General features: G+C 44.5%; 1 protein-coding gene across 1 annotated transcript in view; it reads left to right on the top strand.

Annotated features, from left to right (window-relative positions):
* Positions 1 to 14,150, top strand: part of ABCA8 (ATP binding cassette subfamily A member 8) — a 71,843-nt gene extending 57,693 nt beyond the window's left edge. Inside the window, exons 27-39 of the mRNA XM_039229814.1 lie at positions 392 to 457; positions 907 to 998; positions 2,775 to 2,895; positions 3,773 to 3,887; positions 4,587 to 4,678; positions 7,472 to 7,632; positions 8,530 to 8,605; positions 8,680 to 8,774; positions 9,483 to 9,602; positions 9,766 to 9,906; positions 11,210 to 11,289; positions 13,846 to 13,901; positions 14,032 to 14,150. Coding sequence (XP_039085745.1) covers positions 392 to 457; positions 907 to 998; positions 2,775 to 2,895; positions 3,773 to 3,887; positions 4,587 to 4,678; positions 7,472 to 7,632; positions 8,530 to 8,605; positions 8,680 to 8,774; positions 9,483 to 9,602; positions 9,766 to 9,906; positions 11,210 to 11,289; positions 13,846 to 13,901; positions 14,032 to 14,130 — 1,314 coding nt within the window. The 3' untranslated portion in view covers positions 14,131 to 14,150. The remainder of the gene's footprint in view (positions 1 to 391; positions 458 to 906; positions 999 to 2,774; positions 2,896 to 3,772; positions 3,888 to 4,586; positions 4,679 to 7,471; positions 7,633 to 8,529; positions 8,606 to 8,679; positions 8,775 to 9,482; positions 9,603 to 9,765; positions 9,907 to 11,209; positions 11,290 to 13,845; positions 13,902 to 14,031) is intronic.
* Positions 14,151 to 14,156: the final 6 nt, after the last annotated feature.

Below are 14,156 nucleotides of genomic sequence, written 5' to 3'. Positions count from 1 at the left end.
GAAGATGCAGAAAGGCAAGGGAAGGGAAGGGCAGGCACTTATGAAGGGTCATGGGGCACAGGAAGGTGTGTGAAGCTCTGTAGGATAAAGATAAGCCCTGATTCTCTCTCCTTATTTGGGGATGCCAACACAGATGCCCAAGTTTGTCTCACCAGGTAATGAGTACTTGCTAAATCCTATTGCTTCAAATAAAAATGTAGTGCCGCCTAGACCTCGAGAGGAAGGAATACAACCCTTTGATACACATTTTGGAATGGACACCTACCCAATACTTATGGTGAAGTCAGGGCACATATTAGTAGGGCTGTTCAGTGGGCCAATTCACACTTATATGGATAAAATCCATGAGACCAAAAAACTTCCTATTTAACCATTGTTTGTCTTCTTGCAGCAAGTCATGTCTTCTCTTTGGAGTCAAGAGACAACAGGTGTAGAGCCATATCTGGTATTCTTAATTGTAAGAACACCCTTGTCTTTAAAAATTGTTGTCTTTTCCTACACAGAACCATTTTAATTCCTGAATACAGGGGAAAGCTCTTTAATAAGGCAGATATATGGATATGTGTGGCCCATGGAGATAAAATATTAGCAAAACATGGAACACATTTTTCTATAAAGATTAATTGACTAGATAATATGCTTCCCAAAATTTGAAAACACTATACCAGTATTAGAGGCAATGACATAAAGTAATGGTATTGCATAATTGCATTTGCTTCTAATGTTTCCATAAACAAGATTGAAAATTAATTTGATGGTTGCACAATTTGACAAATAGATTATTGGAAATTTGTAATGGTTTTTCCAACCATATCTTTGGAGAAGTCCCACCATTTCAGTTCACTTCTGATTTGAAACATTTTTCTTTGAGTGCTTCTAACCATGCATCTCTCTCTTTATTCCTAGCCTTTCCTTCATTTTATCATCTTCCTTTTTATTCTTCGATGTCTGGAATGGAAGTTTGGAAAGACATCAATGAGAAAGGATCCCTTCTTTAGGTTGGGAGAAATTAAATTGGATTCTTATATTTCAGTTATCAGTATTTAATTTTTTCATGAATAAATTAACAATTTAGCAAAGAACTGCCAAGTCTTGGAATAGGCTGGGGTTACAACCATAGGCCAATACAAAATATAGAGATCTAAGTACCTAAATCAGAGGATTACAAGTAGGAGAGGAAACAGACCCGAAACATTCACTGTTAAGGACTCTGACATGGTGGGCAGTGGGAGGGTTGGAAAAGTTACCTGCTGCTAGTTCAGGGGTTTTTTTGGTTTGTTTTTTTAATTTTTATTTATTTATTTTGAGAAAGAGAGAGAATGAGCAAAGGAGGGGCAGAGAGAGAGAGAGGGAGAGAGAATCCCAAGCAGGATCTGCACTCTGTGCAGAGCTTGATGTGGGGCTCAAACTTACAAACCAGTGCGATCATGACCTGAAATGATATCAGAAGCCAGGTGCTTAAGAAGTCAGCCAGCCGACTGAGCCACCCAGGTGCTCTGCTGCTATTTCAGTTTAAATAGCAATCAACTTAAATAGATTGGCACTTGATATAGATTGCTACTAATCCAGGAAGGAAGAATAGAATGATGAATAGGCCAAAGACCATGATAATTATGCTCTTCTCCTGTGGTGCTGGGAAGCCCGACTGGTAGATCGCAGACTGGTCCAGTTACGATGGGACTTAGAAGCTGAGACTGCCTTTTTGCAGCATACCAGAACACGCCCATAGCACCTATTCCCTGTCTCCCATGCCACATTGGTGTTATCTTTAACTATGACAGTTGGGTGGGTGACTTGCAAGGTAAAAGATGACCTTTAAGAAATATAAGGTCAAGGCGCCTGGGTGGCTCAGTTGATTAAGCATCCGACTCTTGATTTTGGCTCAGGTCATGATCACATGGTTCATGAGTTCAAGCCCCGAGTTGGGCTCTGCACAGATAACACAGAGCCTGACTGGGATTCTGTCTCTCCCTCTCTACCCCTCCCCCATTCACACTCTCTCTCAAAATAAACAATAAATAAATATACTTGAAAAAAAGGAATCTAAGATCAGTATGTGGGATTAGGGCAGAGGTAAGAGAGATGAAAATGACATAGATAGATGATAGATAGATAGATAGATAGATAGATGATAGACGGATGGATAGATGGATAGATAGATAGATAATAGATGGATAGATAGATAGATAGATAGATAGATGAATAGATAGATAGACAGATTAGATAGATAGATAGATAGATAGGTAGATAGATATATAGATAGATAGATAGTTACAAAGGACCAGACTTAAAATAGAGGAGAACATATTCCCAAGAAATGGCCAGGCTCAATAGGTGACCAAAGATGTAACTTGTATTTTCTGAGACCATCCCAACTCCAGATATGCCAACTCATTCTCCCCATGGAAATGCAATAATGCCAACATGGTGGTGGTGTTAAAGATAGGGTTTCCAGAAAACTTATATCATTAAACCATGATATTAAAGTCCTATGTTAGATAATAGATACTGAGCTGCCCAGTGATAATGAAAAAATAATGGTCCATAGAAAAGTAGAGCAAAAGATGTGTAAGAAACAATGGTCACTAAATCTAGCAGTACCACTGATAGGAATAAGGTTAGGAAGGGAGGAGGAGTCACCGTACTGAAAGGAGATTATGACAATTTATTGATTATTCAGCCCACTACTCAAAGCATAAAGTTTAAAGAATGCAGTATTCTGAATACAAGGATGAGACTCCAAATCGAGACTAATGGGTGGCTTTTGACTCTAGAATTTCTCCACGAAGCCACACTGTGTATCAAAATCCAGAAAATCCAGAAGGGGAAGATGAAGACGTCCAAATGGAAAGAATGAGAACAGCAGATGCCTTGAATTCCGCCAACTTTGAGGAGGTAAAACATAACATAATAATTATCTCATTGCATAACACAAACATTTGTCAATTAAAGTGGTCAGTTGAAAAGTCTAATGCTCAAAGAATTTTGAGTTTCTCTGATACATACAAGTAAGGACCACAACTCCAGTCTAGGAAGCAGTCATATTATTGCATCTAAAGAAGCAGATTAAGAGTCATGTCACCTCAGTTTGTCATTCTTGGAATACAGAACAAGAAGTGGAGTGCAATTAAAATTGTGAAAGCCAGAGCGCCTGGGTGGCTCAGTCGGTTAAGTGTCCGACTTCGGTTCAGGTCATGATCTCACAGTTCATGGGTTCAAGCCCTGTGTCGGGCTCTGTGCTGACAGCCAGCTCAGAGCCTAGAGCCTGTTTCAGATTGTGTGTCTCCCTCTCTCTCTGACCCTCCCCTGCTTATGCTGTCTCTCTCTCTCTCTCTCAGAAATAAATAAAACATTAAAAAAATTTTTTTAATAAAATAAAATAAAATTGCAGAAGTCAAGAAAGACCTTCCGAACTTTAGAACCGAAATAAGTGACACGGTGGCATTGCTTCTTGGAGAAAGTGCGTGGTACAGACGTCAAGGCAAAGTCTGGTTCACAGCATGTTGTTTTGGCTGTTTCAGGATGGCTCAGTCCTTCTCCAAGTTCCTTAGCTCCTGTTCTGCACAAAAGAATGCACTCCTGAGTAACTGCCTTTGTCAGAGGTTAAAATGACCAAAAATAAGGACTAGGATTGGAGAACGGCCGGTAAACATGTCATCTAGGAGAAGGCCTTCTGTGTGTGCCGTGAGGCACCAACCCAGTGGGAAGACAGAGTTTCTTCAAAGTTAATGGAGAGAATTAAGGTCTTATGTGATTTATTTGTTGTCTACAGAAACCAGTCATTATTGTCAGCTGTCTACGCAAAGAGTATGCCAAGAGGAAGCACTGCTTTTCCAAGAGGAAGAAGAAAATAGCCACAAGAAATGTCTCTTTCTGTGTTAGAAAAGGTTTGGACCCCCAACGGCTCTTCCCCTGTGGGCTGGGGGCCCTCGTTAGCTTTATGGTTCTGGATGAGAATCATTCTGATGCATCACCTCTTGGCTTCACGCATAGACTCATCAGCAGGTGACTTTGACGGCTCCTTCGACCTGTCGCATTTCTAGGTGAAGTTAATTAACTCACCCCACGGCCAGGGCATAGTCACATCTACATGGAAACCAAAAGTAGTCTATTAAAATGACCCGTTGAAGCCATGACATTTCTATGTAAGGAACAGGACTGATTTCCTAGTGTTTGTCATATTTTACAAGAGAACTGACCGGACTTGTGCCCGTACAGTCAGAAGACTGGACCAGCAGCTGTTAGAGGACCTCATTCTGTGTCATTATTATGGAGTGCTTAGGGTCGCAGGAGACAGAGTCTGACACGCTGGTTTCCAAGAGTGGCTTTACCCCTTCCTATCAGTGTGACCATGGACAACTAACTAATCTCTGAAAGCTGTTGCCAAATATGTAAGAAGGGATTATGGTAACAACTTCTCAGGGTTGACAAGCAAATGAGACACCGTATATAAAGCACACAGCATGATACTTGTCACATTGAGAGACTTCAGACCGTGTTTTGTTCTTTTTAAAAATTTTTTAGGTTGGCTTATTTATTTTGAGAGATAAAGTCAATGAATATCAAGGGTAACCATTTTTTTTCAGGTGAAGTTTTAGGATTATTAGGACACAATGGAGCTGGTAAAAGTACATCCATTAGAGTGATAACTGGAGACACAAAACCAACTGCTGGACAGGTAAGTGAATTATGCTAATAATTTATATTAATTATAATATATATTTATAACTATAATATAGTTTAAGATATCATATCTTAATATATTGTAACATAATTATATATCACATATAATTATAACATAGTATATTTTATATAATTATTATATATCTTATTTACAATATCATGAAACACGTGCATTTACTTGCAGTTTTTTTTCTTGACAAACTATTTGCTTCCATTTATTAACAGTGTGTACAGTGTATCACACTACTTTTTTGTTTTAGATTTTTAAATTTTTATTTGTTTTTAATGTTTTATTTATTTTTGAGAGAGCACAAGCAGGGGAGGGGCAGAGAGAGGGGGACAAAGGATCCCAAGCGGGCTCCGTGCTGACAGCAGTGAGTCCGATGTGGGGTTCAAACCCACGAGCCGCTAGATCATGACCTGAGCCGAAGTCAGATGCCCAACCGACTGAGCCACCCAGGTGCCCCTGTTTCAGACTTTTGAAGTATAGTAGACATACAAGATTTGTACTTTCAATGAGAATTGTCTTCCCAGTATGTAATGCTTTAACCTTGAATTAGAATGTTAAAAAAAAAAAAACTTTATTAAGTAATTATATTCATTGTCCTGCACAAAGTGCTTGGATACTGGAACATATATTTTTGTACAAATCCACTATTTCTTGGGAGTATCTGTCAGGAATGGCTCAAAATTGAGGGATCTGAAGTCAACTTGAATTATACATGCACGTCAACCATATAAGGTGGTCTGAAAAAAGAAAAGGAGCTCAGATTTATCGAAGAGAACATGACGTATACAGAAAACATTTCCCCGCAAACTCTTTGGCAGAAAAAAGAAAACTTAAAGAGCTCCTTTGGAAGGTATGTCCAGGATTGTGGAGAACAGGATATAAGGCGGAGGTCTGGGGCATCACACCATGGGAAAGGGGTTGGTGGTCAAGCCCAGGAGAGAAAAGACCTCCCGGAAAGTGACTGGCAGCCCACTATAGATGGAGGAGGAAACAAATATTCACAGTCCCTCTGAAGCCGAGCTGAAAGCAGGTGTCTGTGAAGGGGGACGCCCAGGGATGTTGGTGGCTTGCTCAACTCTAACTGGACTCCTGAGTTCAGTTCAGACCACGCTCCAATTCAGTCACCACCTGGACCCTAAATCATTATTTTATTTCTCATCAAACATGAGCACAAAAGGAGGTAGTAACTGTTCATAGATATATGGTAATCAAATATTTTCAAAGGTAGATAAGTTCTGGGGCGCCTGGCTGGCTCAGTCGGTAGAGTGTACAACTCTTGATCTCAGGTTGTGAGTTCGAGCCCCATGCTGGGTGTAGAGATTACTTGAAAAGGATAGGGGTGCCTGGATGGCTTAGTTGGTTAAGCATCCAACTCTTGATTTCTGCCCAGGTCGTGATCTCACAGTTGATGGGTTCGAGCTCCGCATCAGGCTCTGTGCTGACAGTGTGGAGCTTGCTTGGGATTCTCCCTCTCTCCCTCCCCCTCCCCTTTCCCTGCTCTAACTCTCTCACTCTTTCATAATAAATAAATAAACTTAAAAAAATAATAAAACGAAATCCTGAGAAAAAACCATACTAAGCTTTTTTAAAGTAGGATCTGAGTTACAAAGCCAGCTATTTGGGTGTCGTGAAATTAGCTGTAATCAGATCAGCTAGTGTGATCTTTATGAACAATGTCATTGTCTTACTTAAATAATTTCAACAATCTCTTACTGCACTAAGGCTGAAGGACCCTCCGCCCCACCCCCACTCCAACCTGCTGGCAGCTAAAGGGGCTGATTTTTGTGTTCCTTCTCCACTTGCTCCAGGCCCCCAGCTTTGTCTCCGGTGGAAGAACACATCAAGCTTCATTTACGGCCCAGGGCTTTGCTCTTTCCTCTGCTCCAAATTCCTTTCCTCTGGGCTTTTCGATGGCAGGTGCTCTCTTGCCCTCCCCCCACAATGGCCCCTCTGCAGACAGACTTTCTCTGATCACCCTACCTACTCGCCTGCACTGTCATTCCCCAGCCCAGCCTCGTCACTGCTTCCACTACAGCACCCCTTATGAGCTGTCTGTATTCCACGCCTTCATTTTTCGACTTGTTTATTGCCCAGTTCACTTAGTAGAAGGAAAGAGGAGTGCTGGCTGTTACACGGGTGGCTCTCGAAAAACATTGGATCACCGATCCAATAGTGAGTAATTAAATTCACCAATTCATATGCTTTTTTTTCCAACCATGATGAGAAAAGTGGATATAAACTGTTGGCCATGATGGCAAGACACCCTGTTTGTGAGACTTTTGTTTTTCAGCTCCGATGGGGGGGGGGGGGGGGCACAGGCTTGTTTTCATGTGCTTACTCTCTGACGACCTTTCTCCAATGCAGATTGATGACAGACAATTCAACGCAACTGGGACTTACACGGGTGGCTCTCGAAAAACATTGGATCACCGATCCAATAGTGAGTAATTAAATTCACCAATTCATATGCTTTTTTTTCCAACCATGATGAGAAAAGTGGATATAAACTGTTGGCCATGATGGCAAGACACCCTGTTTGTGAGACTTTTGTTTTTCAGCTCCGATGGGGGGGGGGGGAGGGTGCACAGGCTTGTTTTCATGTGCTTACTCTCTGACGACCTTTCTCCAATGCAGATTGATGACAGACAATTCAACGCAACTGGGACTTAGAGAGTCTCTAGTTTTTCTAGGTTTGTAAGGAGAAAGATGCCATTGAAATATGCAGGGGAAACAAACAAACCCAGAGGGCAGGCTCTGAGAGTGAACTTTTCCCTGCAGGTGGTACTAAAAGGGAGCAGAGAGGAGGACTCCCCGGGTTTCCTAGGGTACTGTCCGCAGGAGAACATGCTGTGGCCCAACCTGAGCGTGAAGGAGCACCTAGAGGTGTTCGCTGCCGTGAAAGGGCTCAGGAAAGCGGACGCAGCAGTCACCATCACGAGGTAGGTGGGAGCCACAGGGGTCCTATGCCTGAGGGCGTGGGAGACAGTAGAGACTGACAAGCTTCAAGGTCAGTTCTGGATGGAAGACTCTGACCCCTGACCCAGACCACACTGTGTAGACTCCCAACTAGAAACCGGTTTCCTGTACTTCAAAGCGTTAATTTTCCTCTCATGTTAAATATGAAGATGAAAAAGTAACCATTAGTGACAGTTATCAAAAATACTAAAATTTAAGTATAGGGCGCCTGAGTGGCTCAGTCGGTTAAAGTGCCCAACTTCACAGTTGGTGAGTTCCAGCCCCACATCGGACTCTGCGCTGACAGCATAGAGCCTGCTTGGGATTCTCTCTCTCTCTCTCTCTCTCTCTCTCTCTGTGAAAAATAAATAAACATTTTTTTAAAAAAATAAAACAAATAAAATTGAGTATAAAGTATTTATTATGGAACAACTATATAGAAATCATGAAATGTGCTTATATTCTTTTAAAAGAGAAAACTATCTATCTGAAGGGATCAGACCAACCAGTTTAAAATGGCCTGGCCTCTAGGGGTGCCTGGGTGGCTCAACTGGTTGGGCTTCTGACTTTGGGTCAGGTCATGATCTCACCATTTGTGGGTTCGAGCCCTGCGTCAGGCTCTATACTGACAGCTCAGATTCTGTGTCTCCCTCTCGCCCTGCCCCTCCCCCGCTCACATTCTGTGCCTCCCCCCGCTCACATTCAGTGCCTCTCTCTCAAAAATAAATGAAAACATTTCTTTAAAAATTAAAAGAAAAAAAGATTGCCTGACATCTATTTTCAGAACTGCATTTCTGAGCTCTGCTCTGCATCCTTGGGCTGCGGGTCGCCCTCCTCCCAACTTCCTCGCTGCAATTCCCCATCGTGTTTCTTTCCTTCAGGTTGGTGGATGCGCTCAAGCTGCAGGAAGAGCTGAAGAAGCCGGTGAAAACCTTATCCGAGGGAATAAAGAGGAAGGTAAGGGAGGGGGGCTTAGTGTTACTCTGCGCACCCCACAGGTCCGTGCCAGACACCTGTTCCTCTCGTTCCAGCTGTGCTTCGTGCTGAGCATCCTGGGAAACCCATCGGTGGTGCTTCTGGACGAGCCGTCCACAGGGATGGACCCCGAGGGGCAGCAGCACATGTGGTGAGGGGCTCGACCCGACCCCGTCAGGGCCTGCTCCAGGGCCTCGTAGGAAATCCGTGAATTGTTTTACTTCTGTACAAATGGCCCCTTCAGCTGTTTCTTAATGGGGACGCCTCTGGGGATCATTAGCAGCACTGACATTTCCCAAAACGAATTCGAAATCTCTCCCTGATACTATTGCATCGTTGAAGACGGAGTAGGCATCGTCGGTCAGGCAGGTGCTGCGGCCGCCGTGCTGGTGTTTTAGGCAGTGGTGATGCCTCTCTGTGCTCCACTCGGAGCATCCAGTGACCGCGCGGGGATGGGAGTGCCCACTGCTGGTTGCACAGGTGGGGTGGGTCTGCGATGTCACCTTGTATATTTATTATGGATTTATTTTCTCCTGCGAGGCCATGACCCCTGTTTGTCGCATTCTGCCTCTCTGTTCCTCCGCATGGCCTTTTCGTAAACCAGCTCTTGCTCAGCATCTCTCTTCCAGGACAACCTCGTGATCAATACCGGATTCAGGACCCGCTCCTCTTCCAGTGCCCTGCCTCCCGGCCACCAGCCTCCCCCCGGCTCCCCTTCCCCCTCCCACCTGCCCCCTATGGGTCCCTCCCTCGCTTAAGCTCTTGCTGCAAACTACTCACCTTCGCGCCAGTTGATTCTTTTCTCTGCCCGTGTATGACTCAGTCTTGCGTAATTGCAAACCGCCTTCTGATGATTTAGGCAGGCGATCCGGGCTACGTTTAAAAACACAGAGAGGGGCGCCCTCCTGACCACCCACTACATGGCGGAGGCGGAGGCTGTGTGTGACCGCGTGGCCATCATGGTGTCCGGAAGGCTGAGGTGGGTGCCCGTCCACACCCACACGTGGCCCCCGGGTGCATGGCCAGAGGAGTCTGCGGACAGAGGAAGATCTCTGGGGTCCTTTAGACCCCAGAGTCTCAAGCGTGGTGTTTTCTGTCTCATTCCCCTTTCTGGTCCCACCTCATCCTCCGCCTCCCTCCAGATGTATCGGTTCCATCCAACACCTGAAGAACAAATTTGGCAAGAATTACCTGCTGGAGATGAAGGTGAAGACCCTCGAGCAAAGGGAAAGCCTCCACCACGAAATTCTGAGGATTTTCCCCCAGGCTGCTCGGCAGGAAAGGTAAAGCTGGGCGTGGGTGTTGATCTCATCCCGAATGTCAGCTTTTCCTTGCTGGTTTCATTGGTTTATAGCCCTTGGAGTCCACAGTTAGCCCAAAAGGAAACCCTTAAAGAAATTACATGGTGGACCCCGAAGCACCTAAATTAGAGAAGAGAAGAGCTGGTGTAAAGTCAGAGGGAGTAAGTGCTGGGGCCCCACGACGCGCCCGGTAGTGTCCTGGTCTTGTGTTGTTTTCTTTCATCCTCACCGGGACCTTTCAAGAAATACAGTTTTTCCAGTTTTCATGGGATGATTTCAAAAGAGCATTGTGAGAGTCTGGCCGCTACAAGGAGCTGAATGAATGGGATTGATTGTTACCTTTAAGAACAGGAAACTGAGGGGCGCCTGGGTGGCTCAAGATGAAGCGACCAACTTCAGCCCAGGTCATGATCTCATGGTCCATGGGTTTTTGAGCCCCATGTCAGGCTCTGTGCTGACAACTCGGAGCCTGGAGCCTGCTTCGGATTCTGTGTCTCCCTCTCTCTCTCTGCCCCTCCCCTACTCACTCTCTGTCACTCAAAAATGAATAAACATTAAAAAAATTTTTTTAGGGGCTTCTGGGTGGCTCAGTCAGTTAAACATCCGACTTCAGCTCAGGTCATGATCTCACGGTTCGTGGGTTCGAGCCCCGCATCAGGCTCTGTGCTGACAGCTAGTTCAGAGCCTGGAGCCTGCTTCAGATTCCGTGTCTCCCTCTCTCTCTGACTCTCCCCTGCTCATGCTATCTCTCTCTCTCTCTCAAAAATAAATAAAATAAAATAAAAAATAAATAAATTTAAAAAAATTTTTAAAGGAGTTAGGGGAGAAAACAGATACGGAAGAGTGATAATAAGCATAACAATATGGTGGGAAAATACTATTTCTACGGTGGAGTATAAGTATCAAAGCAATGCTGTTACCTCCATGTGCAGCCCAAGACTGAATAGAAATAGGTCATGAAGTCACAGGGAATGAGAATAGATGAGAAAGATTGCCCCATAAATAGAGCAAATAGTATCTCACCGAAACGAAATCTAAATCCTCCTGATTATCAAATGGTACAAAGATAAGCATTAATCTCAGAAACAAGTTATTTTTTAAAAAATTCAATCCAAGTCAATTTCAATTATATTTTCAACTTTATATTCAAGATTCAATTATATTATCCCAAATGAGGAAAGCACTGGGGCAAGGTCAGAGAGAGATGACTTCTCTGGAGCAAAGACCCAGATTCCCTACCTGAGTTGGGTGACGTCAAGCCTCAACCTCCCCCCTCTCCCCCCAGGTACTCTTCGGTGATGGTCTATAAGGTGCCAGTGGAAGATGTACGACCTTTAGCGCAAGCTTTCTTCATGTTAGAGAAGGGTAAGAGAGAGACTCTTTGAATTACCGGAAGCGGGTAATTCCAAATCATGGATTAATCCATCGGCATGACAAAAACAGAATGTGACGTAAGGTGTTCACTTTCAAAGTTAAAATCTCCAGTTGAATTTTAGGGGCATGAAATCAAAGAGGTGGAGAGATCCTCTGTGTGTTGGGGTGTTAGAGGGGCAGAGGGTTAATGGGGGTGATTTTACCTTTGTTTTGTGGGGGTTTTCCTTGTATTATATACATACATATATATATATATGTATATATATATACAGGAACAACCTATGTCAAAGTTCAGTGGTGTATACATTCAAAGAGGATACTTTCTTTGGGACCATTGATGCCTGCATATTTTCAATTCAGTGTTTATAAGGACTTGCATATTATTTTATTGCCTTAGGCTGGGTATTAAGAAACTGGCCTCCTGTCTGGTCATCAGAACAATCTTCCTGTGTCTGTTGCCCTTCAAACCTGACCACTCTGTGTCCATCATCACCTACCCGTGTTTTTCTTGCCATCAGAGCTCATTAACCCTGCTTCTCTGCACTGTGCTCTCCGGAACTCCCTCCGTGTGTGATTTCCATTGTCACAGCTCAGTGATCTTTTTGCTGGCTTGCCAGCCTCCCTAGGGAAGAGATTTAAGTCTCCTGGTTTGAGAAGACTTTTTTTTTTACTCCTGCCGATAACATTCATTCACGGCGATGCCCCCTCTCCATTCTCTGAGCTGAGCACCCCAACTTTCCGGACCATGCATTCATGCAGCCACTTCCGGATTGACACCATGGCCAGTACTGGCTGGTGGTGCTGCTGGTGACCTATTTCTAGTCTTCTGCCCTCTCATCAGGGCCGTGACTAGTCTATGTTGGTGAAGGGGAAGGGTTTTCAACTTAATTAGGAGCAAGCTGTCACAGTAGAAAGAGGCTCACAAAGGGTAGCTGCTGCCCAGAAACCCTCGAACATCTTACCATATCATCTTCTGATGCTTCACTTTGTAAAATGTGACTTCCTTCCACTTCTTCCTGTGCTAAAGGTGCAAAAGCTCTGGCTCACACACAGGGAAAGAAACCTCCTCAGCACTGTTTCCTCCTTTAAATAGACATTTCTTTTTTTTTTTAATAGTTTATTGTCAAGTTGGTTTCCATATAACACCCAGTGTTCATCCCCACAAGTGCCCTCCTCCATGCCCATCACCTGCCTTCCCCTCCCCACACCCGCATCAGCTCTCGGTTTGTTCTCGGCATTCAAGAGTCTCTCATGGTTTGCCTTCTTCCCTCTCCCCCACTATTTTTCCCCTTCTTCCCCCCCTCCATGGTCCTCTGTTAAGTTCCTCCTAATCCACCTATATGTGCAAACATATGGTATCTGTCCTTCTCTGCCTGACTTATTTCGCTCAGCATAACACCCTCAAGCTCCATCCATGTTGCTACCCATGGCCAGATTTCATTCTTTCTCATTGCCATGTAGTATTCCATCGTATAGATAAACCACATCTTCTTGATCCATTCGTCCGTTGATGGACACTTAGGCTCTTTCCATGGTTTGGCTATTGTTGAGAGCGCTGCTGTGAACATTGGGGTCCATGTGCCCCTGTGCATCAGCATTTCTGTATCCCTTGGGTAAATTCCTAGCAGTGCTGTTGCTGGGTCATAGGGGAGTTCTAGTGTTAGTTTCCTGAGGAACCTCCACACTGTTTTCCAGAGGGGCTGCACCAGTTTACATTCCCACCAACAGTGTAGGAGGGTGCCCGTGTCTCCACATCCTCGCCAGCATCTAGAGTCCTAAAAAGACATTTCTAACAGTGCGCTAAATGAGCACTGCATCAGCACTTTTCTCCCCAGACCCAAGTGAATGCATTGGTGTATTTTTTTTCAATTTGTGTGTGTGTGTGTGTGTGTGTGTGTGTGAGAGAGAGAGAGAGAGAGAGAGAGAGAGAGAGAGAGAGTGCGCATATGAGGGGGTAGGGGGAGGAAAGAGAGAGGGAGACACAGAATCCGAAGCAGACTCCAGGCTCTGAGCTGTTAGCATAGAGCCTGCTATGGGGCTCAAACCCAGGAACTGCATGAAATCATGACCTGAGCTGAAGTTGGACGCTTAACCGACTGAGCCACCCAGGTGCCCCAGCGTTGGTGTATTTTTAACTGAATGCGATACTTAAATCACAAACATTTTTATTTAATAGGTTTTTAAAAGTTGTTGTTTGTACTGGATGCTGAACTCTAAGACTGTGTGGATGTAAATATATATGAACTCCTGAGGTGCCTGGGTGGCTCTGTCAGTTAAGCATCCAACTTCGGCTCAGGTCATGATCTCATGGTCCGTGGGTTCGAGCCCTGCGTTGGGCTCTGTGCTGACAGCTCAGAGCCTGGAGCCTGCTTTGGATTCTGCTTCTCCCTCTCTCTCTGCCCATCCCCCACTTGCACTCTGTCTCTCTCTTTCCAAATTAAATAAACATTTATGTATATATGTTTACTATATATATACATACATATGTGTGTGTGTGTGTGTGTGTGTGTGTGTATGACCTCCTAACGTACACCCATCCTTCCGCAGTGAAACAGAGCTTCCACCTGGAGGAGTACAGCCTCTCGCAGTCCACGCTGGAGCAGGTGGGTCAGTCTTGGGGACTTTATTTCATGCGTGGAATAGAAATGTACAACCTGTGCCCCTGCTTTGCACTCACTTGGAGCTGCAGGAGGCAGCGTGAATCCCTCTCTCTTCATTTCTTGCCCCCGTCAGGTTTTCCTGGAGCTCTCCAAGGAGCAGGAGCTGGATGACTTTGATGAAGAACTTGACCCCTCAGTGAGATGGAAGCTCCTCCCACAGGAGGACCCTTGACGCGCCAAATACCCCATGTTTCCCTT

The sequence above is a fragment of the Hyaena hyaena genome, unplaced genomic scaffold (assembly GCF_003009895.1).
Source record: "Hyaena hyaena isolate Hyena2069 unplaced genomic scaffold, ASM300989v1 scaffold_39, whole genome shotgun sequence".
Taxonomy (NCBI): domain Eukaryota; kingdom Metazoa; phylum Chordata; class Mammalia; order Carnivora; family Hyaenidae; genus Hyaena; species Hyaena hyaena.
Note: the sequence above shows the minus strand (reverse complement) of the source record. Positions and strands in the feature narration are given on the sequence as shown.